This window comes from Mesoplodon mirus (assembly GCF_964341445.2).
Source record: "Mesoplodon mirus genome assembly, chromosome: 3".
NCBI lineage: Eukaryota > Metazoa > Chordata > Mammalia > Artiodactyla > Ziphiidae > Mesoplodon > Mesoplodon mirus.
This window is the reverse complement of record NC_138978.1, coordinates 965,440-992,667: the sequence shown is the minus strand read 5'-3', so window position 1 is coordinate 992,667 and position 27,228 is coordinate 965,440. Positions and strand designations below refer to the sequence as shown.

The window sequence follows — 27,228 nt, the reverse complement described above, 5'->3', positions numbered from 1 at the left end:
CCGCCACGTGGGGGGGGCGGGGGGGCAGAGTGCTTGGCGCGTGGCGTGGTCCCAGGTCAGCAGGCGCTCGGCTGCTGTACTGGACTCCATGGTGTCCCCCCAGACTCAGGCCCACCCAGAACCTTAAGTGGAAAAAGTATCTTTGTAGGTGCAGTTAGTTAAGTTAAAATGAGGTCAGACTGGGTCCTGATCATGACGGGTGTTCTTGGGGAGCAGAGACAGAGAGCAGGCGGCAGAGGCCGGGGGGCTGAGCTCCCAGCCCAGGAGCTCCGAGGACCGCCAGCAACTGCAGGAGCTACACAGAGGCAAGAAGGACCCTCCTAGAGCAGCGGGAGGGGGCGCGGCCCCGCCCCACCTTAGTTTGGCCTCCAGACTGAGAGAGAACAAACGGCGAAGCGCCCGGTTTGTGGTGCCTCGTGCCGGCAGCCCTGGGGCACGTGGTCGCCGGCCATGGGGGCACCTGCAGGTGCCTCCCCATCCACCTGCCAACGAACGGGACGGCTACACAGCCATGCGAACCCTATGGTCTCTACAGGACACAGGGCTGCATGAGGAGAAACACCAGCTGCTCAGCTAAAGCGCCTTCGGAGTGGGCCAGACGGCGGGGCCCACGGGCCGGGGGGCTGGAGGGCGGTCTCGGGCTCCGGGCTTCGCAGGACACCCTTGGGACCAACAGGGGACACGGTGGGGTAAAACACATGCATCCCGGTTACAGGACAAATCTGCGTCCCTTCTGAATGCACGCAGGCAGGCGGGACCATGAAGCCACAGCGCCTGGACAGGGGATCCCGTAACAGGGACACACAGGCCGAGGTCATCAGAAAAGACCCGAGCTGGCACCTTCCCCGGCTCAGGGAGCCTCGTAAAGGGCTCGTTGTCATCCGGGGACAGTGGCTATGAAAGCGGCTCGGAGGCCTCGCCTGTGCACAGAGCAGAGCCCAGCACCTCCTCTGGGGGGGGAGGGGGGGCATCTCGGTGGCCTCGACAGCAACTCACCCTGTTAAAGCGCTTGGCTTGGAAGAGGTGGCCGTTGGCGCGGTACAGCTTCCGCCATCTTCTGGCTCCGCGGCGGTAGATGGATTCTAGAAAGAACAGCAGAAAGGGGTAAAAGGAACGGCCACGAGCCCGGCTCCGCCACGTGCGGGGCGGTGGGGACAGGCCACCGCCGAGCTGACATGCCTGCGTCCCCACAGCCCCTCCTCACACGATCCCTGGGTCGACCGCCCCTCGATGCCCCTGGATGTGCCACGAGGGCTGCCCTCCGCGGAGGGTCAGGCTGTGAAGACATCGGGGCCCGTGTGTCCTCCCACGTGTTTCCTTTCCACCCCCTTCCCTCCGGGCATGAAAATCAGGCCCCTCTCCACACAGGGACAGGCTCCGACGGGCCGAGGGCCCCCTGGACGTGCATGCCCAACCGTCCTCAGAGGGACCCTGGCCACCGGGGAGTCCACCACGGTCAGCCCGAGACGGGCGTCCGTCCAGCCAGCACCATCCCGCCCCCTCCGTCCTGGGCTCCCATTTGAAGAGCCAGTCTAGGGACAGAAGTAAAGCCAAACCACCCGGACACTTAGGTTGAAAGTTACCCAAACCGTCGCGTTCACGACCTGCATTCACTAAGTCAAACTCCTGAGGAAGGAGGCTGCTCGTTAAGAACGCGGAGCTACACGTACAACCAGAACCGTTGGTTTTATTCTTCCTCAAAAACGTTTCCAACTTTGCTCCTTCAAAACACTTTGAAAGTATGTGAAAACAAAATACTCAGGATACAACGGGAAGCTTTGTGCTTTTACAAAGCTCTGTAGTGAAGGCGACTTTCATGAGAGTCAGGGAAGTGCCAGGAATATACTGACGTGGAAACTGTAACAGAATGTTTTTAAAACAAGCAAATTACAGCTCTGGCTGGAACCTGCCGAAACCAGGTCACAGTGACTGCAAAACCAGCTTCTCTCCCGTTACATGGGAGACAAAGTGGGAAACCGAGAAGCCAACACCCAGACAGAACAGGGCTGGCCAGAGGTAGCATCCTCACCCCCCAGCCCATCTGCCCTGGGCTCCAAGGGGTCCCTGGAGACGCCCCAGGACCCCTGCCCGGATGACGGGGTGCGGCCCTCCTGGCCTGATTGTGGGGAAGCCTAGCCCCCGGCAGGTTCCCACTAACGTCCACAGGCCTGACTGCCCCGTGTGTGGCGTACACACCCCGCGGCTGTCCCAGCAGACGGAGGAATGAGGCACCGAGTGACACAGACACAAAGGGAGCTGGGCTCTCAGCCGGGGACGCGGTGGCCCGAGACTCTGGCCCTTTCCTGCGCTCACACACGTGCCATGTGAAAGCCTGAAAATGCGGCCCACTGGATACCCTTCAAATTTGAGCAAAGCCACCCAAAATAAGAGACTCAAGGATGCCCTAGCAGAGGCCAAGGGGCATTAGGGAGCCCCCAGCAGGCCGGAAAGGTCAGCGAGGGGACAGGATGGAGCCCTGCATGACCCCTGGGTGTGGAGCAGGACTGAAGGAAGGCGGGTGATGTCCTGCTGTCCACAGAGAGAAAAGCCTGGACCCCTGCTGCTACGTGCCCTCCCAGATCACACGTGGAAGCCCTACCCCCAGCCCCCATGTGACTGTATTTGGAGGTGGGGTCCCCAAGGAAGCAATGGAGGTTAGTGGTCATAGCATAGGGCCCCTGATGGGATTAGCATCCTCACAAGAAGAGGAGACCCCCAAGCTTGGTCTCCAGGGCGGGAGGACACCTGGGAGGTGGCGAGTGAGCCAGTGTCCTCACCAGGCACCGACCCCGTTGGCCCCTGGACCTCAGCCGTCCAGCCTCCAGACCCTGGGAAGTAAGCTCCTGTGGTCTCCACCCCCATCCAGGGTACTGTGAGGGCGGCCCACGCAGACTGGACGCCTGCCTCACTCCACACACAAGCCGTGGCCTCAAAAGATAAGGACTTAAACACGAGACGCAAAGCGACAAATTTTAGAAGGAAATGTGGACAATCTTAACAATCCAAGGGGGAGAGAAATTCTGAAAACACAAAAGCACCAGCCCAAAGGGGAGAGGAACACACCTGAGTGCCGTGAGGGGAGGACGCATGTCCATCCAGAGGCCACCCGAGAGGCAGACAAACCCCCGTCTCAATTATCAGCCACACGCAAGAGACAGGTTAACGATTCAGGATGCGAGAGGCACTTCCACAGATCAGCGAGGAAAAAGCAACAGAAGTGTCAACAAGAGACAAGTCTCCGCAACGTCAAATGCCGTCAAGGACCAGAGCAATTGGAAGGTGCCTGTCCTCCGAGACAGGGGCTAAACCGGGGCCAAAACTGATGGTCGAGAGAACACGTGCTTCCCCGGGACCCAGCAATTGCACGGCTCCGAGATCAAGGCCTGAGGGACCTCACAGGTGGGCTCGCAGCCGGCAAAGGGTGTTTGCGGACGCCCAGGCTCATCGGCAAGAGGACAAGTGACCTGCGGGCGTGACTGTTCAGGAGGACCTGTCGGCTGTAACCTGACTTGAGCTATGCTCAGCAGCACAGACGCACCTTCCAAAATCAAACCAAATAAAAAATCAGTATGAAGTGACATACTGATGTCCATAAAGTGGGCTCTGTGAAATGATGCCCTTGTTACCAAACTAAAAAATAAGCAAAACGGACAATGTGTTGTTTCAGGATGCGCAGGTATGAGATGAAATCCTTCTGGTCAGTGGAAGACCGGGGGCAGTGGGTCCGCGCGGGGCGGGTCGGCTGCTAAGGGCACGCGTGTCCACTCCGTTGTATGTTTTATAACACACGTGAGTCCCATGCTCTTGAAGTGCCTCGAGTGCTGCAGTAAACAATATACAATCAGAACTGTAAAAACACAGAGGGAGGGGGGCCAGAGGCAGCAACAGCGACATGGCTGTAAACTGGTTTCAGATTTGAATAGAAACACAGAGCTCTGAGTCTGCACAGAAAGGCCCCGACCACTGCACGCGATCCGGCCGCAGGGGCCCACATCCACTCCCCCACTGGCTCGCACCCTGACCAGCGGGGAGCAGCACCTGTGGACATGCGCTTCACACCCAAGGCAGGACACCGACCAGCAGGGCTGCCTCAGAGAGCCACGGCACCGATGTGACACTGCTCCCAGGCGACAGAAGTTGCAGATGTGCAAGTTAAGGGAGGGGAAGCAGGGAGTGAAGTGGTGAGCAGGCAGGAGGGGGCCACATCCTCCAGGCCCCTCCCGACGACCAGCCCTCCTGGGGGAAGGGTCAGTGCATGTCCTGTGCACACAGGACCGCCATGCAGTGTCGAGCAGAGGTGTGACCGTGCTGTTATCTTTAACTGGAGGCTGAGCACGGTTTCAGGAGGTGCCTCCTGGCGAGGAGGGGAATGTGGTGGTTAATTTCATGTGTCAGCTGCCATGGTGCCCAGATCTGTGGTCAAACATTATTCTGGATGTTTCTGTGAGGGTGTTTCCGGATGAAATGAACGTTTAAACCAATGGCCTCTGAGTAAAGCAGATTGTCTTCCGTAGTGAGGGTGGGCCTCGTCCGATCAGGCGAAGGCCTGAAGAGACCCAAAGGCTGACATCCCCCAGCGAGAGAAAGTCCTGCAGCAGATGGACGTCGGACCTGAACTTCGGCAGTGGCTCTTCCCGCATCCAGCCTGCAGCCTTCGTGACCGTGTGAATGAATCCCTTACGGTGAATACTCTCTCTACACACACGTCCTGTTTACTCTCCTTCTCTGGAGACTCTCAGGGGGTGCTTTCCATTACTCCCCACCCCAGGCAGAGACAGGAAGGTGCTGCCAGAGACCCTGGCCGTGCAGAGCCCGGCCCCACGCCCTGGCATCACTTCCGGCAGAGGCAGGGGAGCCCCTGTGGCGTCCAATCCACACCCATGTTGCCACCTGGAAAGCAGCGCCCAGGTGACTTACAAGGAACCACAGGGACAGCAGGGCTTCCTGCATTTAAAACAAATATAAACAGTGTTTTGTTTTGAAGTCATTTCAGAGGTACAGGAAGTTGCAAAGACAGTTCAGAGGGCTCCTGTATAACCTGCCTGCAGGTTCCCCTCAGTTAGCGTTGCCCCTACACGGTGTGAAAAAGAAAAGGACACGTGCTCGCAGAGAACACACATGTGCAGAGTGCTTCCCGGGGCGGGCGCTCTGCGGATGACCCGCCCCACCGCCCGCTGCACCCACCGCGGGCCCTGCGTGTCCACCTTCCCGTTCGGCTGATCTCAGTGGTAAATGGTCCTGAAGCCCAGCCGGGGGGGCTGGCAAGGCCTCCATGGGAAGCGGGCCCTGGGGGGCGGCTCCGGCTGACCCTGCAGCTGCTCCACCCGGTATCCTGGTGGGTCAGGAGGCTCCATCTCGGTCATCATGTCAAGGCCGACTTCGGAGCCAGAGTTGCTCGAAGTCAGAGCCTGCTGGGCACCTCGAGGTGTCCGGTCGCCTCCACGGTGCCCGTGCTCTGGACGGACACAGAGCGGGAATGACAGTGGGTCCTCGTGGCCCCGTCTGCTCAGCCGCTCCTGTACCTCCTCTCAGCCTGAACGACACCCTCAAAGAAGCTCTCTGCTTGTCTTTGGAATTCTATAATTAGGATGGCTGCAGGGAACTTTAATGAGCTCAGTTTCTATGGCAATGGAGCATCTTGAGGGCTCTGACAAGGCGAAAAAAATACACTTTAAAAAGGGAGCTTAGAGCAACAGACCTTGAAACAAACCAGGCAGCCCCCAGATTTGGGGGGGAGCATGGGGTGCTCCAAATTTTCAGGGCAGATCACGATGCTACTGGAAGCCTCTCTGACTGTTTGCTGGACACGGACCCACCGCCCAGGTGACCAGCCCAGCACAACCCCTGGACGGCCCTGGAATACCTCAAAACTGGCGGGAGCGCTCCAGCGACGGGGCATGTGGGTCAGCCGAAAGCCTTCCTGGTGGTTCCGGGTTGGTGACCAGCCCGAGGCAAGGCCAGGGAGCTGGCGAGGGGCCCTCGTCCCTCGCGCTGGGGGTGCGGGACTCAGCAGAGCGTGTGCTGCCGCCCCAGGCCCAGCGCCCTCTGGGCGAGTGGCGTCCCCTGGGGTCCACGCCCAGGAGGGCGGGGCGCGTGTCCAGTGCGCAGCGCACTCACTCAGGCCACCCTGTCCTCACCGACCACACATTCCACCAGAAGGCTCCTACTGCAGGCTGCACGTGACCATCTAGAAACAGGAGTCTGGGGTTTACGTGGGACGCTGGCCTGGCCACGGGCCACATATCTGGTGCTGCTGAGAAGCCTGGTGGCCGCACAGGCTGGGAGTCCCGAGGGACGGTGGCCAGTGTGGACAAACAGTCCCAGGAAGCCCACGGAGCCACACAGCTCGCCTGCATTTCCCAGTGGCTGGTGTCACCCGACCGTGGATCCGGCAGCCCGCTGCTACGCACACCAAGTGGTCGCTGTGTCTCAGGAGGGACCGGACGCTGCCCTCAGAGCCGTGTGACCCAGACCCATGTCCTCCTGTGGCTCCGCGGGTCATGCTGGGGGCGGGGCAGCGGCGAGCAGGACACAGCGGGGCTGGTGGGGTCGCCCCCTCCAGGGCCCTTTCCCTCATGGCTTCCTGCCCCTCACTCTGAGCTGTGTCCCAGCAGAAGACGCAACTTAAAATCCGCTGCTCTGAGAGACGGGTGAAGGGGCCTGAGGCTACAGATGCAGACCTGGGAAGGGTCTCAGAGCCACCCTGGCAGGAAGCCAGCCATGTGGGGACGGTGGCAGTTTGGTCCTGTCAGCGGGCCCGGCTCCCACAGAAGCCTGCCTTCCTCACGTGGTCCCAACGTGGCCCCCAAGCCTTGGCATTGCTGGCGCGGAGCTGACCTCATCTGGGTCTAAAGCAATCCAAGGGCGACCCCAGGGATGTCATGGGTCCAGGGCCGTCACGTGACTGAAACCACTCAATCAGGCTGCAGAGAGGGGCTTCCCTCCGAGGCCAGGTCACCCCTCCCTGGGCAGTGGAGCAGGGACACAGGGCCGGGGCGTGGTTGGCTGCGTGGACGAGGCGGGGCCAGCCCCAGGGTATGGCCACGGGAAGACAGAGTGACCAGGGCCAGGCTCGGCTGGACCCACCCCACACTGCCGCCTCTGGACACGTGCTGTGGGGATGTCCCTTGGGGGGACTGCCCATCAGCTGAGGCCACAGCTATCTGGAGCATGTGCCAGTGCCGTGGCCCGGCAGCACCAGTGGGGCCTCCCACGGAGAGGAAGCTGGGGACCGGGGCCAGCACGCGGTCCGCTTCCCTGAGCCTCACGCGCGGCAAGGAGAAGAGGCGCAAGGGTCCCCCCAACGCGACGCGCTGTGTGCAAGGGGGCGGGGCACACACACGTCCCCTGAGGCTCGGCAACGCCTGCAGGAGTCCCCCTGCCGGACACCTTCCCTGGTGGCCAAGACGGACATCTGAGTTGTGCCCGTGAGGACACAGCAGCTGAAGGTCAGGACGCTAGGCTCCGTGGACAGGAGAGTGGCCATGGGAGCCATGGAGCAGCCGCCGGGGGTGGGGAGGGGACAGGGGTGTCTCTCTCGGGGAGTGGCTGACGGACGCACCCTGACCCAGCGCTGGAGCCCCGAGTGGCAGATTCACTCTCACACAGGCTCCGAGGGACAGGGGGACGGGCACGTGCAAGGGATCCAGCGAAGGACCAGGTTCCTGATTTTTGTAAAGAGAAATGCTTGAGTAAAGAAAGGTCTTCTGCTGCCCAGGACAGGAGCTGTGAGGACCGACGGCGTCCTCCGTGTACAGCAGGGGCCCGGCCAGCACCCAGCACCGGGGGTCAGGGCGACCAAGCCCTCCAGACAGGCCCAAGGGCCCATCCCTGGTGGCTCGGGCTGCCGTCACAGGGCCCCAGACGCCCCACTGAAGAACAGACCTCGGCGAGGCACAGGGGGTGCAAGGCCAGGGCCACACCTTAGGGGTTCCCAGAAAGGACAGGCCTCCCGGGGCTCCTCAGAGCTGCCCCTTTGCCACCAAACACCACCAGTTAAGAAACCCAATCCTAAGAGGTGTTTGGAGAGGGAGGGGGGATATTATAACAGTTCAACTTTCTCACAGTTTTTATCACAAAGATACAAATTTGTCATGAAATGAATTGAGTTTTGATGAAACGTCTGACCAGTGTTTTCAGAAAGATTCTCTGGAAAAACGCACCACCTCCCCTCCGTGTAGACATCTTCCTTTCCAGACTCCCTTCTTACAAACAGCATGAGTCCTGGAGCTGCTCAGAGCCCACCTGCGCTGCAGGGGCCCGCGTTCCCCCCAGACCCGCTGCACCTGCAGCCCGGAGCACAGGGCCAGGCCGACGGGAGAAGACCTCGGGCCGGGAACACGGGCACCCCGAGTGTGCCGGGGGAAACGACGGGAGGGGACGGAGGACGCAGCCCCTCCAAAGACAGCCAGTGGCGGCTGGACCACAACAAGGACAGGCCGGCATCACGGCCAGACGTGCGGGTCAGAATGGGAGACAAGGCTGGTTCCCGGGAGGCCAGGCGGAGAGCGAGGCCCGGCGCTCATGGGATCCAACTGAAGATGCAAACTGGGGTTCAGGGCAGCCGAGACAAGCCCGCCCCAGGGGCCGCCTGGGTCCTCCCGGGACCCACAGACGGGCTGCAGCAGAGTCTGGGGGCTGCAGGCCCGGGTTCTGGCGACGGCCTCTGCCAGCTTACTCGGCAGAGGGGCTCCCGGGGCCTCTTCTCCTGTGGCACAAGCACCCCCCCCACGACCCCCTCTATTACCCCCCAAAGGGCCTCATCGCCACACACACCTGGGGTCGGGGCCTCCACACAGGAATTTGGGGGGCACGCTTGGTCCAAAACAATCTGCTCCTGGTCCCCCCAGATTCACTCCCCTCTCACACGCAAAACACACCCACTCCATCAACAGCCCCGAAGTCTTCACTCCTGCAGCAACACTGACGTCCAAAGTCTCATTGAAACATCATCTAAACCGGGGGGGGGGGGGGGTGTGTGACACTCAAGGTGCAACTTGTCCTAAAGAAAACCGCCCCCGGCCTGGACCTGGGAAAGTTGTGTGTTTCCAAAATGCAATGTTGGGGGACTTCCCTGGTGGTCCAGTGGTCAGGACTCGGCGCGCTCACTGCCGAGGGTGCAGGTTCAACCCCTGGTTGGGAAGCTAAGATCCTGCAAGCCACATGGAGTGGCCAAGAAACAAAAACAAAATGCAAAGTTGGGACAGGCATAGGATGGTCAGTCCCACTCCAAAAGGAGAAACAGAAAAGGAGCGAAAGCAACAGGTCCCCAGCAAGCCCCAAGCTTGGCCAGACAAATTCGCCAGATCTTTAAGGCTCAAGAATAATCTCTTTGGTTTCATGTTCTGCCCTCCAGCCTCACTGGAGTGGCGGGGTGACCCCCACTACGAGGCTCTCTCAAAGTCCCAGAGGAAAGGGGAATGTGGAGAAATGAACCAAAAATCCAGGCTGCCCGTCAAGGCATGTGCTGAGTCCTACGCTGCACAAGTCCAGGGCAAAAGGCCAAGAAATGAAGCAGAAAGCAGCTGCTGAAAGGTTAAAAAAAAAAAAAAAAAAGAAAGCTCGGTGGAGATTTTTGGCTGACTCACAGGGCTGGGGAGACAAAAGCTGGAGATTGGGGTCCTGGTGACCCCCCAGACTTTTCCAGCTGCAATTACTAAAAGATATTAAAGGAAAATGAGAAACAGACCAGCCTCGACGGAATCAAGGTGACTCACCCACACTCCATCTGCTGGGATAAAGTCAAATCCTTTCAAGAGGAAAATAACATCACTCAGAGCTCCTACAGTTTTTCAAACACAGTATCTGATATTCAGTAAAAAGTTACCAGGAAGGCCAAGAAATAGGAGCATTTGACCAAATAGTCAATAAAAATGGACTCCCAGGAGATTCAGATATTCAACATATATTGAAAAAGACAGGTAAAACGAGAGAATTTCACCTGTGAACTGGATCTATTAAAAAAGGAATCAAATTCTAAAAACCCGAGCATTTTAGAAATTCTCAAAGTGAAAATACAATGATTGAAATGAATAATTCAGGAGACAGATTTAAGAGCAGGTTAGACAAAATAAGACATAGTAGAAAAGATCCAGATGGCAACACAGTGGGGGGAACACCAGGATGGAAGAAAGTGCAGAAAAGAGCAAGAGGGCATATGGGACATGGTGAAAAGACATGGATGTGGAGCCTGGGGGACGAAGGGAGAGGGGACGGGCACCATCTGAAAGGACACGGCTGATATATTACAGCACAGACAACAGACACTGTGCCCCAGATCCAAAAACTCTACAAACCTCAGGATAAACTCAATATTCCCCGTCTTCTGCAAGGCTGCTAAAACAGAAGAACAAAGACCATTTTTAAGGCAGCCAAAGAAGACAGAGAAGCATCCAAGGGAATAACGGGGGGACAGGCGAGTCTCCAACAGACACGGCCGAGGCCAGATGACGCACCAGACGTGCTGAAGGAGCAACGCTGCCCACCTGGGCTCCAGACCCAGAGAAAATGGCCTCAGAAACGAAGGCAACAGAGAGATGTTGCACAGAAACAAAAACCAATTAGTTGTCAGCAAATCTCTGCTAAAAGAAATACTAAAGGGAGTTTTTCGGGAGGGAGGATGGTCTCGGACGTAAGCACGATGCTGCAGGAAGAAATGTGTGCGTCAGAAGGGGAATCTGAATGAACACTATTTGAAAGACTAACAGTGACTGTGGAGTTTAAACTGTCAGTGAGCTTTACACACATGACGACAATGGCATAAAGCCCGCTCAGGGGTAAATAAGACTAAAGCGTAGTCAGGCTTCGCCTCACCCAGAAACAGTAAAAGCCGCGACCGAAGGTGCATTCCAACCATGTGTCTTAAAATTCCTAAGGTAGCCAGAATAGTTTTCATTTTACTTGTGATTATTATGTTTAATAATTTATTTAGTAGTTAGTTTTGGCTGCGTTGGATCTTTGTTGCTGCGCGTGGGCTTTCTCTAGCTGTGGCGAGTGGGGGCTGCTCTTCATTGCTGTGCGTGGGCTTCTCGGTGCGGTGGCTTCTCTTGCTGTGGAGCACGGGCTCTAGGCGCACGGGCTTCAGTAGTCGTGGTTCGTGGGCTCAGTAGTTGTGGCTCGTGGGCTCTAGAGCGCAGGCTCAGTAGTTGTGGCGCACGGGCTTAGTTGCTCCGCGGCATGTGGATCTTCCTCGACCAAGGCTCGAACCCGTGTCCCCTGCATTGGCAGGCGGATTCTTAACCACTGCGCCACCAAGGAAGTCCCTATTATTTTTTAAAATATTTATTTATTCATTTTATTTTTGGCTGTGTCGGGTCTTAGTTGCGCACGCAGGATCCTCTGCTGCGGCGTGCAGGCTCCTTGTTGCAGTGTGCAGGCTTCTCTCTAGTTGTGGCGCACAGGCTCCAAAGCGTGTGGGCTCTGTAGTTGTGGCACGTGGCCTCTCTAGTTGTGGGCTGCATGCGCAGTAGTTCTGGCACGCAGGCTTAGTTGCCCCACAGCATGTGGGATCTTAGTTCCCCAACCAGGGCTTGAACCCGTGTCCCCTGCATTGGAAGGCGGAGTCTTAATCACTGGACCACCAGGGAAGTTCCGCTAGAATTTTTTTTTTTTGGCTGCATTGGGTCTTCGCTGCTGCACGTGGGCTTTCTCTAGTTTTGGCGAGCAGGGGCTACCTTTTGTTGTGGTGTGTGAGCTTCTCATTGTCGTGGCTTCTCTTGTTGCAGAGCACGGGCTCTAGGTGCACGGGCTTCAGTAGCTACAGCACACAGGCTCAGTAGTTGTGGCTCACAGGCTCTTGAGCACAGGCTCAGTAGTTGTGACACACGGGCTTAGTTGCTCCGCAGCATGTGGGATCTTCCTGGACCAGGGATCGAACCTGTGTCCCCTGTATTGGCAGGTGGATTCTTAACCATTGTGCCACCACGGAAGTCCCTAGAATATTTTTTTAAGTATATTTTTAAAAAGTATTACTTAACAAAGCTAATAAAAGGCGGGGTGGGGTGATAAAAAAATAACACTTGATTAAACCAAAAGAAGGCAGGAAAGGAAGGCCAAAAGAAAGAACACATAGGTCATTTACAAAATAAATAGTAAGATGATTGATTTAAACTGTAACTTATCAGTATGACATTAAATGTAAATGAAGTAAATGCTTCAGTAAAAGACATGGATTTCACACTAGGTCAAAAACAACAACTAACTTCTGCTTGTAAGAGCTGTTTCTAAAATATGATACAGAAAAGTTGAGAGTATAAAGATGGAAAAAATATACCACATAAACACTAAGATCCCCCCGTTTCCCCCCAACACACACAGGCATAGTTATACTAATGTCAGACAAAGGAGACATAAATGCTAATAATATTTTTCATCTAAAAGAGCAACATTTCATGATGATAAAAGTGTCAATTCAAAAGGAAGATATAATGATCCTAAATCTGTATGCACCTAATACAGCACAAAATACATGAAGGAAAACAAAAGGAAGAAGTCAAATTTCTAGTAATTTAATACTTATAGATATTAAAGGTATTTTAAAGGATAATAAAGAGATGTACTATGTCAATAAGTATGATTTAGACTTTAAAATATCCTTAAAAACACAACTTACTAAAGGTGACAAAAGAAGAAATACAAAATCTGAATAGTTAATTTGTATTTTAAAAATTAAACCTAGAATTTAAAATGTTCCCACAAGGAAAACTCCAGGCCCATGGAGCTTTGCTATAAATTCTTCTAGATAAGTAATTTAGAAATAACATCACTCTTAATGTAAATCTTCCCGAGGATTAAAAAAAAAAAGCTCAGGGACTTCCCTGGTGATCCAGTGGTTAAGAATCTGCCTTCCAATGCATGGGGCCCAGGTTTGATTGTGGTCGGGGAGCTAGATCCACATGCATGGCGCAACTAAGAGTTCGCATGCTGCAACGAAGAGCCCGTGAGCTGCAACTAAGACCTGGCACAGCCAAAATAAATTAAATAGATACATAAATATTTTTTTTTAAAGCTCAATTGATTTTTTAAGGCCAATATACCTCCATGTTTAACTCTGACAACATTACAAAAACAGAAAATTATAGGTCAATTTCTCTCATAAACATAGTTGCAAAAATACCAAACAAATATTTGCAAACTGAATCCAGCAAAATATAGAAAGGATAACACATTATAGCCAAACAGGATGAACTAAGTGAATGCAAGGTTGGTTTAACATTCAAAGCCAAATAATGTAATTCACTTTATTAACAGAATAAAAGAGAAAAGTATGTCAACAGATGAAAAAAAAATCCATCTGGTAAAATTCTATGTCATTCAGGATGAAACCCTCAACTAGGAATAAAATAGAACCTCCTTAATTTGATGATGGGAATTTACAAAAGAAAGAAAAGTCATTCAGCAAACAACATCCTTAATGGTAAAATTTTGAAAACTTTCCACTGAAATCTAGAACGAGAGGATGCCTGGTGTCAGCATTTCTGTTCCACAATGTTTTGGACACAGGCTCAATGTTTTGGAAAGATAAACAGTGCCAGTGTCACAAGGCAACAGCTGAAGGTTTGGAAACAGAAATAAAACTCACTGGCGAAATGGTAGTGTATATAGGAAACCCAAAGGGACCTGCAGATAAAATACCAGGATTTTTTAAAAATTAATTAATTAATTTATTTATTTATTTATGGCTGCGTTGGGTTCGTTGATTCGCCATTGTCACAAAATACACCATGGAGATAAATTTTAAAAGCTGGTTTTCATATTTAATATGATTACTTTTTTAAAAAATTTATTTTATTTATTTTTGGCTGAGTTGGGTCTTTGTTGCTGCACACGGGCTTTCTCTAGTTGCGGCGAGCGGGGGCTACTCTTTGTTGCAGTGCACGGGGACTTCTCATTGCGGTGGCTTCTCTTGTTGTGGAGCACGGGCTCTAGGCACGCAGGCTTCAGTAGTTGTGGCATGCGGGCTCAGTAGTTGTGGCTCATGGGCTCTAGAGCACAGGCTCAGTAGTTGTGGCGCAAGGGCTTAGTTGCTCCACGGCATGTGGGATCTTCCTGGACCAGGGATCAAACCCGTGTGTCCTGCATTGGCAGGTGGATTCTTAACCACTGCACCACCAGGGAAGTCCCAAAATACTAGGATTAATATGTGAATTAACAAGGTTGCTGGACAAGAGTTCAACAATCAACTGCATTTCTCCATACATTTTTATAAGCAAACAAATAGAAAACAAAATTATAAAAGGAACACCACTTAAAGCAGCATTAAAAAGTAAATGGCAGAGACTTCCCTGGTGCCACAGTGGTTAAGAATCTGCCTTCCAGGCCTTCCCTGGCGGCGCAGTGGTTGAGAGTCCGCCTGCCGATGCAGGGGACATGGGTTCGTGCCTCGGTCCGGGAGGATCCCACATGCCGCAGAGCGGCTGGGCCCGTGAGCCATGGCCGCTGAGCCTGCGCGTCCGGAGCCGGTGCTCCGCCACAGGAGAGGCCACAGCAGTGAAAGGCCTGCGTACCGCAAAAAAAAAAAAAAAAAAAGAATCTGCCTTCCAATGTAGGGGACGCGGGGTCGATCCCTGGTTGGGGAACTAAGATCCCACATGCTGCAGGGGAACCAAGATCCGATGCAGCCAAAAATAAAATAAAATAGATAAATAATAATAATTTTAAAAATCACCCAGAAGCAAACAAACACTAATAGATTCTTTAAAAAAAAAAAAAAAGTAAACAGCAGTGAAGTGATCTAACAAAAACTGTGCAGGACTGCTACACAGAACACTACAAATGTTTGAAAGAATTTAAAGAAGAGTTAAATCTATTTTCATGGATTGGAAACCTCAGTGCTGTAAAGATGTCAATTCTCCCATGTTGATCTATGAACTCAAATGTAATCCAATAAAAAATCTCATTGGGTTTTAGGAAACTTATAACCAACTGTAAAATTCGTATAGAAATGGAAAAAGTAAAAAACAACCAAGATACTCTTGAAGAAAAACAAAATTGAAGGACTTAAAACACAATGATATTAAGAGTTATTATAACGCTGAGTTAGGGGACTTCCCTGGTGGCACAGTGGTTAAGAATCGCCTGCTAATGCAGGGAACACAGGTTCGATCCCTGGTCCGGGAAGATCTCACATGCCACGGAGCAACTGAGCCCGTGTGCCACCACTACTGAGCCTGTGCTCTAGAGCCCGCGAGCCACAACTACTGAGCCCACGTGCTGCAACTACTGATGCCTGTGTGTCTAGAGCCCGTGCTCCGCCACAAGAGAAGCCACTGCAGGAGAAGCCCGTGCCCCGCAATGACGAGTAGCCCCTGCTCGCCGCAACTAGAGAAAGCCTGTGCACAGCAATGAAGACCCAACATAGACCAAAAAAGTTAAAATAAGTAAAAAAATTAATTAAAAAAAAAAAGCTGAGTTAAAACTGTGTGATATTGGTGTAAAAGGCCAACAGGGCAGAAGAAGTCCAGAAACAGCCCGCCCCCACCCCCGACAATGACAAGGATGTCACGGAATCGTGGTGAGACAAGGATGGGTTTTCCTATAAGCGGTCCTGGATCAACTGGTTGTCACCACGGCAGGGGGCGGGGGCGGCGCAGATAACCTCAGCCCCGACCTCACGCCATATACAAAACTCACTCCCAGGAGATGTAGGACTAACGGAAAGCTGCAATTTGGGCAGGAGAGAAAATACTCAGGGCCTGGGGTTAAGGGGATGTTTCGTCAACAGGATACAAAGGCACTAACTGTAGAGTGAGCGTCCAGTTTGTGTTCCTCACGAGGGGGACGGCAAGCCGCCGAGTGAGGGGCGACGTCGGCAGTGCCACATCCACAACACGCAGAGCTCCTGCAACGCAGGAGAACAGATGCACAGCCGATCAAGGTGTTGGTAAACAACCTGATTTTGAAACCAAGCAAAAGACGTGGACGGGCACCCGACAGCAGTGGGGCCTAAACAGCCCGTTAGTGAGAAGATGCTTACTTAGCCTCAGGGGTAAAGAGGAGACCAGACCCAGGCCACGATGTGGGACCATTCACACGTGCTCTGCTTGCAGAGAGCTTCCGACAAGCCCGTGTGCTGGAGGACGCGTGAGCAGGACCCCCACAGCCCGAGAAGAGGGTGGAAACGCAAAGTTATCACGACTGTGCTCCCGGCACACGCCTCCTAAAACCCTAGGAGTCCTGAGTGTCTTCTGTAAGCTGATGAGATTGGCTTCAGGTTGGGGGCCGTCATCAGGGTCCAAGGCATAATTAGAGGGCTGGAACTTTCGGCCCTACACCCGCCCTCTGGGGAGGGGGCAGGGACAGGAGGTGGGCTGCCCCCCCAGCCATTTCCCTCCCCTCTCTCCACACTTCAACACCGTCTCCCCCATCCTCAAAGGTGTGAGCCGCAGGTCCCCGTCTCCTTAGCTCAGCACCAATGACCTTAACCTTCCCTGTCCTCAACAACACTGCAGACCTCCCTCCCTCAGGATCGCCCACCTGCAGGCCTGCGTCCGTGCCCGCACCCAACCTGCCCTCTGCCTGATGCCAGCCCACCTCTGTGACATTCCCCATCCAACCTAAGAGGCCATCAACTGTCAGAAACACCGTGATTTTATGCACCAGAAAGAAAGAAAACGTTGCCGGCTAAACGGGGACACCCAGATCTGCACGATGCACTCCGACTTCAGCCATGTTAGGAAGCGGGAGGCTGGTCCTAGAACTGACGGAACACGGTGTGGTGGTGGGGCTCCCGGCTCCCCTGAAAGGAAGCCAGCCTGCCCTTCACCCTGCGCCGATCTCTTCCACTTGGGTGGAAATCTGGGAGCCTCAATGGACAGATGGTTGGACAGGAGGCTGGACACACACACGTGCCAAATTCTTGTAACTCCTGAGTTTGAGAATCAGATCATAAGGAACGAGGACTGGGGAAAGGATCTGGACCCCCTGAAGCAGGAGCTTAGAGAGGCTCTGGCGAGGGTGGGATTCGTCCCAGGCAGGGCTGAGGTCCAAGTGGTGAGCCGGCGGGGCGCCGGGGGCAGCGCTCAAGAGTGAGAGCCCCCAAATGCAGGCCGGTGGCCACCCACAGGGGTAGCAGCGAGCGGCAGGGAGGGTGGTTCTCTTGGATAAACCAGCCCTTAGGAGCAGATCGGAAACCAGATGAAAGAGGTGGGGGCGGGGGCGGGGGGGTCCCTCTCCTTACACCCCCACCCTGCAGGGCTCCATGCCCACCAGCCCAGGCCAGGCCATGTGCAGGGCTTTCCACCAGTGATGATTTGAAGGTGGGTGAGTGACCAAGGTCACGAGGCGTCGGTGTGACCCAGCAGCCGGGGACCCTGACAAGGCACCTGACGGAGGGTAAGCCCCTCTGAGGAAACCAGCACTGCAAAGAGAGAAGCAGGTCCGGCCGCCCGAGGATGAGCCGGGGTCAGTCCTGGCTGTTGGGTCTCCTGCCTCAGTTTTAGAGAATCTGTTTCCAGTTGTTGGTCACTCCGGAAGCCCTTAGGAAACGCCCCCTCCTGTCCGGCTCTTCCCCCTCCCGGGGCCCCCCTGGCAGAAACCTGTGCTCCCGCAATGCCCAGCCAGCAACCAAGTCCACCAATTCTGCCTGTGGCTGAGGCTGGACTCTCCCCACGCCTCCTGCCTGCGCCTGGCCACAGCCTCCCTGCCCCGTCCCCAGCCGGCCCTGGGAAGCATCACCTTTCCCGTGTGGCTCCCAACACCGACACGATCAAATCTCAGGGACACACGTGACCCGCAGGCCGTGATCTGGGCTCCCCCTGCCTCCTCGGGCGGGTCTGTAAGAAGGTCTGTGAACAGGGCTGCTGAGAGGCCGAGCCCAGGTGCAGCTCCGAGGGTGAGCCGGTATCAGCCCCTGCGTCACAGCTGCTGCCAGCACCCTCTCCCTGTCCCACGCCCGGCCCCCTCCACGGGCATCCTGATGAAGCTCAGTTCAGCGGTTGTCATTAGAGTGTTTTAATACCCGTTACAACCTCTGATCATCAGAGGAGAAGGGGCAGGTACCGTGGACTCCACTTTACAGATGAGCAAACTGAGGCCATCCAAGGCCAGGGATCCTGGAGAGAGCTGGAGGGGGCTCCCAGGCTGCCCCCGCCCCACCCCCCGAGAGACCGCCAGTGCCTTACGTCTGGGTCTCGCTTTCACTCCAGGAATCCCTCTAGAGGGGGCCAGAAACCGCCCACAGCGGGGGGCCAGGAAGCCCCTGTGGTCGGCTGAGTATCCACCCCGAGATGACCCGTCCTAATCCCTGAGCCTGTGCCTCTGTCACCTGACATGGCAATAGGGACTCTGCTGGCGCGATTAAGGTAAGGACCCTGGGAGGGGATGATCCTGGATTATCTGGGGGCCAGTGTCATCACGAGGTCCTTGTGAAGGGGTCAGAGTCAAGAGAAGATGTGATGACGGAAGCCCTCAGGTGCGCCTCTCACTCAGCCCGGCCCCCAGCGGCTCGCCTGCCCCAGCCACCTTTGGTCCAACGAGGAAGGAGAGGGAAGCCTCTGAGAGAGACAGAGACAGAGAGACACAGAGACAGAGAGAGACAGAGAGATGACTAAGGAGGGGCCTTCCCTCATCCTGCTGCTGTCCTGGGACCACGCTGGGGACCAGGCAGGGCCCTCCCCCTGCCCTGGACTCATCCTGGTCCTCGTGGATGGCCCTGTCCCCCCTGGAGGAAGGATTCCTGTCCCCACACCACGTCTCAAAGCAGCCGGCCAGCTCTTCCTCGCGGCTCTCAGCCACGTGATCACCTCGTCCCAAATCCACTCTGCTCCGACGACCGTTTAGCGAGACCCGCACACACCAGCACAATCCCCGTCCTATCGACCACAAGCCCGGGCACGCCCACGCCCCCCCCCCCACCGTCCCTCAGCTCCTTTCGGGTCCATGTCTGCAAGCAGCCTGCGGGCCCCTCCTCCTGGCCAGGGAAAAGCCAGCTCCTGGTCGTCTGCGAGCACAAGGCCAGAGCGCCGCCCCCTTTCTGGGATCGAAGCGCCAGACCTGGGAGAGGGGCAGCGAGGCCACGACACACAACCGCACGCCCTGTGCAGCCACGTGACAGGACGTGGCCTCAGCACCCTTTGCAGCCACGCGACAGGACGTGGCCTCAGTGCCTGAGGGGCTGGCATCGTGATGGGACCACCTTCCCATGAGTGCTGTGTCCTCCGTGTCCTCAGAATCCTCGCCGAAATAGCACCATGATGCTCGAATGCCCACCGAGGCTGCACGGATGAACAGCAGTAAACCAGGGGTCAGCTGAGCAGCTGTCGGCGTCCCTGGCTGATTAAGTACCTGGACGTGTCTGACCACGAACGGAGACTTAGTGGAGAGTAAACACTTCCAATCCTGAGGGCTGCTCCCCTCACTCGGAAGATGGTGTCCATGCACCTACCTGCGTCCACCTGTCCACACTCATCTCTCTGCACTCACCTGCCCAAACTCACCTACCCACACTCACCTGCACGGTTCACGTGGGACCCACCCTTCACTTCCCCCTTTCCTGGTCCTTCCAGGTCCTGCAAATCTTCTCCCAGCGCTGGACTCCTGCCCCCTTTCCCTGACCCTCTGCTGCCGTGTCTTTGGCCTTGTGGGCAGCAGCGGGCCGCACAGGCCTGCTGGCCCTGACCCACCCAACTCAGCACAGGGCACCTGCCTGGTCGACGCTCTGACCGCGCAGCTCCCTCCTCACAACGGCCCCAGGACAGGCCCCAGCCTCCCTCTCCTCCCCCCACCTCCAGGCAGGCCAGGTCCCTCAGCGTCCGAGCTCCGCCCACACCAGGGCCAGTCTGGTCCCACCCCTCCCCCTCCCATCTGGGCAGAGCCAGCTCCCCTACCCCTTGTCTCAGCTGAAACAGCGTCTCCTCGTGGAAGCAGCCCTCCCAGGGCCCTTCCAGCCACGCGCCTGTGCCTTCCCTCTCTCTAGAGCACAAACTCCACGCGGACAGGTGGCACCATCCCAGTCCCTGAAGCAGACACGGTCACCGGGGCCTTGTATACAGAAGGCCGCGAGGTGCAGGCAGTCTGTGGTCAGCCAGGTCTACCTTCTTCTCGCTGCTCCAGGGGAAGCGCCCAGCATCCGCCTGGCTGCGTGCCAGCCTCGCAGCTCCACGGGCCCCGAGCCTGGGTTTCAGCCAAAGAGAACGTAGCCGTGTGACCCCCGTTTTGATGTTCAGCTGCTGACAGCCTTCGAGCACCCCTTCCCTTCCCTTGCCTCCACAGCTGAGGGAGCTGATGAGAAAGCCCAAAAGCCACCTCCTGTGGCACCGGGGGAGGGTCGCAGCCCGAACACCCTGGCCCTGCTCCCCCGAGAGCCTCGTGACACCAACGGGAAAGGAACCCCGCACAGTCCAGGCCACAGGGAGGTGCCGGTCTACCCCCGGCCCCCCACTGCCACCCGAACGCAGACGCCGGGAAACACTGGCGGCCACGCGGAGAGGAGCGGGGGTGTCGCCCCGAGTCCTGCATCCCGCGCGGCCCCGTCAGTTACCCACTCCTGGGCCGAGAGGTTCCCGAGGGCCGTCTTCACACCTCTTCACGGTGGGTCTCAAGGAGCAACGGCTAAACGGACAAAGCAGCTGATGTTCAAGTACTGCCCCCCGCCCCGTTCTAAGAGGGACTAAGAAGGAAAGTGCAGCCCCACCCGATGGGGAAAGCTTCCCAGAGAAAATGACTTATTCGACTTCTTCATGATGTTAAAGATTTGTCGAGCTTCCCTGGTGGCACAGTGGTTAAGAATCCGCCTGCCAATGCAGGGGACACGGGGTCGAGCCCTGGTCCGGGAGGATCCCACGTGCCACAGAGCAACTAAGCCCATGCGCCACAACTACTGAGCCCGCGTGCCACAACTACTGAGCCCGCATGCCTAGAGCCCGTGCACCACAAGGAAGAGTAGCCCCCGCTCGTCGCAACCAGAGAAAGCCCACGCACAGCAACGAAGACCCAACACAGCCAAAAATAAAAATTAAATTAAACAAAAAAGATTTGTCACGTTGATATGAATCGATTAGAGAGATGGTTAGAAAGAGTGCAGGGGCCACGTGTTCGTAAAGGCCTCGCACATGGGGGGAGGGGCAGGAAAGCGAGGCTGGGGCGGGGGGGCCTCCCCCAGCGGGTCTGAGAGCATCTCCAAGGCCCGGCAGACACACCTGCTTCTCCTCCACATCTCAGCAGTGTATCCCAGCCTCCCTCAAGAGAAGCACTGCCCCTTCCCCAGAGAGAGAGGCCTAATTATGAGAAAAACAGGAAAAGAAAAAGTGAGGGTGGGTTCGTTGCGGGCTGTGTGCCTCGCAGTTGACTGCACACCTTTGCTTTGGAACCCTTTAGTGAGGCGGGGGGGGCACCTTTAGACTTCTGCAAAGTTGTAATAAAGAACAAAATACAAGGAGCTTCTAGGAGTCTAGAAACAAACCAACAAAAACAGAACAAAAACTTGTAAGCAGGGCTTCCCTGGTGGCGCAGTGGTTGTGAGTCTGCCTCCCAATACAGGGGACACAGGTTCGTGCCCCGGTCCGGGAGGATCCCACAGGCCGCAGAGCGGCTGGGCCCGTGGGCCATGGCCGCTGGGCCTGCGCGTCCGGAGCCTTTGCTCTGCAACGGGAGAGGCCACAACAGTGAGAGGCCCGCATACCGCAAAAAAAAAAAAAACAAAACTTGTAAGCAGACCTCGAAAAGCCCACACCGGACTCTGAGGAAAAAATATAAATTCAAAAGATTCCTAGGGCAGAGCAAGGGGTTGGGGGGCCTGGCTCCGGGACCACCCTCCCACCCAATCCCCCAGCCCATCGCCCTCCTGACCTTAGGGCCCAACCCAGGAGGACACACCTCCACCCACCAGACAGGAAACGCTGCTCTGCTGTGTCTGGTAAAAAGGAAAAGGGGGAGAGAGGGAAAGAAAACTGGACTGTTTTTCCAAACCCCCATAACAGCCCTCCCTTGTGAAAAGGATCCCACAGACAGCGAAGTGAACCCCAGGCGGGACACTCATGATACACCATTAGCATGTGTTGATCCTATGGTGTACCCGTTACTTGTCTGTTACATGTGAATTTCTGCTGTGTATCTGTTCTGTATCTATTATGTATCTATTACATATGTATATCTGTTCCGTATCTACTATGTGTCTATGGTGTATCTGTTCTGTATCTACTATGTGTCTATGGTGTATCTGTTCCATATCTACTATGTATCTATGGTGTATCTGTTCCGTATCTACTATGTGTCTATGGTGTATCTGTTCTGTATCTACTATGTGTCTATGGTGTATCTGTTCTGTGTCTCTGCTACACATAATGTGGGACATGTCCACCACATATCTACCCCGTGTCCACTCTGTATCAGATGCTGGTCCAGGCCAAGGAGACGCTGAATCCTGTCCCCTCACAGGCCTCCTAGAGGCAGGCACTGACATCTCCTTTTCACAGGCAGGCCTACAAGGCAGCATCTGGACTGCAGGTCGGTTCAGTATTTCCAAAGCTTTTGATCCTAAACCCCCAAGTAACAGAGCAACAGACGTGAGGGCCACAAAGTGGATAGGAAAACACACGCTCATGGCAGAAGTCCCACGAACCTGGCCGAGGCCTGCATCCCTGTGCACAGCTCTTGTCCTAGCGCCCCGTTCTAGTGGGTGAGGGATAGTCGGGGAGTGGTGACCACGGCTGGGGAAGAACGGCAAAGAGCAGGGAAAGGAGCTTTCAAGCACGGCAGCAGGGGCTGGACCCGCATACCAGCCCTGCAAGGCAGCCACTCCTACCCCCCATTTTACAAGAAGGGAAACTGAGGATAGGGAGCCTTGTCCTGGGTCCTGCAGCCAGTGGTGACACAGGCCAAGCTCAGCCCAAGGTGCCTGGCTCATGGTCGTGACAGCTGAGCTGGAATGAATGAATGAATGAATGAATGAAACACACAAGCTGAAGAGAGAACAAGGAAATCAGCCTCAGACCCGCACTGGAGGTTGTCCCTGGGGTTTCACGACCAGGGCCGCCCCGAGAAGCAGGGGAGGGAGAATGCCCACCGGCCTCCTGCCAGTTAGAGGACTCAGCTGGTGCAGTTTCTTAGGTCTCTTAAACCATGTTTGGGATTCAAAACAGCTTTGGTAATTAAACACACAAAAGAGCCTGATTCTCCTCGAGATTAAGCTTTTGAAAGGCTTTAAGAATTTACTGGGGGGAAAGCCCACGTTGTCACAACTAAATTCTGATGCATGATTTACATATCGAGAGGAGGACTCGAAGGCCGAGAAAGAGGGGGGCAGGGCCAGCGCCAGAGGAACCCCCTCGGGACACCTCCACACGGAGAATCTTCTAATGTCTTTTTACTTGTTACTAAAAGTAACTATCTCATGGTGCCGCTCATCTTAGAAAATCAGACACAAGGAAGTCAGGAGCCCTGGGCCTCCAGGGGGTGGGACGGCATCACAGGACAGCCCCCCAGGAAATCATGGAGTCAAGATTACACATCAGTACAGGCACACCTCAGGGATACTGGGGGTTTGGTTCCAGCAAATATAAAGCAAATATCGCAATAAAGCGAGTCACACGAATTTTTTGGTTTCTCAGCACATATAAAGTTATGTTTACACTAGAGTGTAGTGTATTAAGCATGCAGTAGCATATGTCTCAAAAAATGTACCTACCTTAAGTAAAAACTACTTTATTGCTAAAAAATGCTGACCATCATCTGAGCCTTCAGCAAATCTTTTTATTATTTATTTACTGCTGGTGGAGGGTCTTGCCTTGATGTTGACGGCTGCTGACTGACCAGGGTGGTAGCTGCTGAAGGCTGGGGTGGCTGCAGCAATCTCTTTCTTTCTTTTTTAAAATTTATTTAGTTTTGGCTGCGTTGGGTCTTCATTGCTGCACGCGGGCTTTCTCTGGTTGCGGCCAGCGGGGGCTGCTCTTCGTTGCGGTGCGTGGGCTCTAGGCATGCGGGCTCAGTAGTGGTGGCTCGCGGGCTCTAGAGCGCAGGCTCAGTAGTTGTAGCACACGGGCTTAGTTGCTCCACGGCATGTGGGATCTTCCCAGACCACGGCTCGAACCCGTGTCCCCTGCATTGGCAGGCGGATTCTCAACCACTGCGCCACCAGGGAAGCCCCACAAAATGTGTTTCTTGTTTGTTTTTTAAAATTTTTTAAACTGAAGTATAGTTGATTTTTATAAAAATTACTTTTATTGAAGTATAGTTGATCAAAATGTATTTCTTAAATAGTAAGACTTGAAAGTTGAAATTCCTCCTCGATCCACAGGCTGCAGAATGGAAGTTGTGTGAGCAGGCATGGAAACAACATTCATCTCGTACATCTCCATCAGCGCTCTGGGGTGACCAGGTACATTGTCCATGAGCAGTAATATTTTGAAAGGAATTTTTTTTTTTGAGCAGTAGGTCTCAACAGTGGACTTAAAATATTCAGTAAACCATGTTGTAAACAGATGTGCTGTCATCCAGGCTTTGTTGTTCCATTTACAGAGCACAGGCAGAGTAGACTTGGCCAAATTCTTAAGCACTCTAGGATGTTCAGACGGTAGATGAGCACCGGCTTTGACTTTAAGTCACCCGCTGCATTAGCCCCTAAGAAGAAAGTCAGCCTGTCCTTTGAAGCCAGGCATTGGCTTCTCCTCTCTAGCTATGAAAGCCCTAGATGGCATTTTCTCCCAATATAAGGCCATTTCATCTATACTGAAAACCTGTTGTGTAGTGTCGCCACCTCCATGAATTACCTGAGCTGGATCTCTTGAATAACTTGCTGCAGCTTCTACGTCAGCACTTGTGGCTTCTTCCCCTTGTACTTTGCTGTTGTTATGGAGACACCGCTTCTTTCCTCAAACCTCACGAGCCAGCCTCTGTCAGCCTCCTCACCTGTCTCAGCCTTCACAGAATTGAAGAGGGTTAAGGGCCCTGCTCTGGATTAGACTCTGGCCTAAAAGAATATTGTGGCTGGTTTGACCTTATATCCAGACCACTCAAACATTTTCCGTATCAGGGACTTCCCTAGCTATCCAGTGGTTAAGACTCCGTGCTCCCAATGCAGGGGGCATGGGTTCCATCCCTGGTTGGGGAACTAAGATCCTGCATGCCGCGCGGCACAGCCAAAAAAAAAACCCAAAACAAAGAAAAGAAAGACTTTTTCCATATCAGCTCAGCAATAAGGCTGTTTTGCTTTCTTATCATTCATGTGTTCACTGGAGCAGCACTTTTAATTTCCTTCAAGAACTTTTCCTTTGCATTCACAACTCGGCTGTTTGGTGCAAGAGGCCTAGCTTTCGGCCTATCTCAACTTCTGACACGCTTTCCTCATTAAGCTTAATCATTTCTAGCTTTCGATTTAAAGTGAGAGACGTGTACCTCTTCCTTTTACTTGAATATTTAGAGGCCATTGCAGGGTTATTAACTGGCCTAATTTCAATATTGTCATGTCGGAATACGGGGACCCGAGGAGGGGGAGGGAGAGGGGGGAACGGCTGGTGGGCAGAGCAGTAAGAACACACACAACATTCATGGATTAAGTTCACCATCTTAGAAGGGTGTGGTTCATGGTGCCCCCAAAACAATCACACAGGTCACCGATCACAGATCACCATAACTAATGCAATAATAATGAAGTTTGAAATATTGTGAGAATTGCCAAAACATGACACACAGATATCCTCGTCCACAGGAGCTGACCCTCACAACAGTGACCACACGAGGTTGTCCACGGAGAGGACGGGACACAGCTTTCAGATCCAGGGGCCGGGCCCTGGGAGCAAACCTCAGAGCTCGGAAACCAGGAAGGCAACCAGCAGGAAAGGGCAGCTCAGGGCCACGGGGGTGGGGACAGAGGAGAGGTCCTGGTGGCAGCTGGTGACCTTCGGGCGAACAGGGTGACAAAGCTAGACGCCAGCACAAAAGTTGCAGCCTCTGTGGAATCCTGGGTCCTACAGATGGTCCCCCAATGGACGTCTTTTCCCAGGTGGCAGATTTTGAAATAATTGTAGCAAAACAGCCTCTACCACTGCAAAATAAAATTAAACCAAAGAAAAGACTGCAGCCTGCAGTTGGGCTGAGACCAGCTCCTCCTGTGCCCTTGGGCCATGATCACGGGGTCAGGAAGACCCTGGGGATACGTACGCGCTTCACGAAGACAAGAACTAACTTGGGGTTTGAACCAGCCGGTTCAGAGCACGCAGTGCACACAACTCGCTGCCACCAGGGTGCGGAATCCGAAGGCTGGCTTTTCCCACGGAGAGCATCCTCATCTCACTTTCGTTACTCCGAAAATGCAATGCAAGGTTTTTCTGCTCCTTGCAAGTCATCTGATCTAGCTGGATGTGGACAAGTGACGTCTAACTTAACTGGAACAGCAAACTGGTCACACCCAGGATGCAGTTTTGTTGAACAAACGCCTTACAGGCTCACAAAATGCACAACTAAGGGGTGACCGGAGACTCCTGTGTGGCCCCCACCCTCACCCTCGCCTCTGGGTGGTTCCACCAGCAGGTCCTCCCGGACCCTCTGACCAGCCATGGTCCCCGTTCTCCCCCCACCAGGAACCCCCATCCCACGGCCACGTCGGCGGTCCTCTGCGCTTCGCCCCAGGGATCACATCACGCCCCGCCCCAGCACCTCCTTCGCCCCCCAGGCCTTCCTGAGCCCCCTGCACCAGCCCCACTACCCAGTGTTTCCGTCTTGGTGCCACTTACATTAATTACAACCTGGAACTTTAAATTATCTGGGTTTGCACATCTGCTCGTTAACCAGGCGAGACTGGGAGTGTATCCTCCAGGTCACTGGTTTTCCCAGCATCTGCCCGACCCGGCATCCGGGGGCCACCACTCAGGTACGTGGGAGGAAGGAAGTCCGCCTGTGTGAGGACTCTGGTGGCTCGAGTGTGTGTGTGTGTGTGTGTGCTGACACTCCGGCTGAGGATTCAGCAGAGACTGAGGTCAGAGTGGACCCCTGGGTGTCTGCAAGAAGCCATGAGTCAGGGGCAAACCTGACGTCCGCAGTGGACGCTGCTCCACGTTCCCTGACTTGCGACTTACAGCCCAGGACCGTTCTGATTCCCGTGGAACCACCACGGCAGCAGCGCACCGAAGCCGCTTCCTCCAGAACTGTTACTACCACTCAGAGATACATCAACATTAGCACACTGGCTCCAGCGCCTACTGAAGACAAGCTTGGTGCCAAGTATGTTTACAAACTGTTGCCTTTAATCCCCCCAAAATCCACGTGATTCAGGTCCTTGTGTCCACATCTGCCACCTGG

The 27,228-nt window shown here is 54.6% G+C and overlaps 1 protein-coding gene across 5 annotated transcripts in view; it reads right to left on the bottom strand.

The window, feature by feature from the left end:
- Window positions 1–27,228, bottom strand: part of PRKCZ (protein kinase C zeta) — a 98,364-nt gene that overhangs the window by 31,098 nt on the left and 40,038 nt on the right. For all 5 annotated transcript variants that reach the window (XM_082615815.1, XM_082615818.1, XM_082615819.1 and 2 more), the window contains exon 5: window positions 997–1,082. In XM_082615815.1, the coding sequence (XP_082471941.1) occupies window positions 997–1,082 (86 nt within the window). The remainder of the gene's footprint in view (window positions 1–996; window positions 1,083–27,228) is intronic.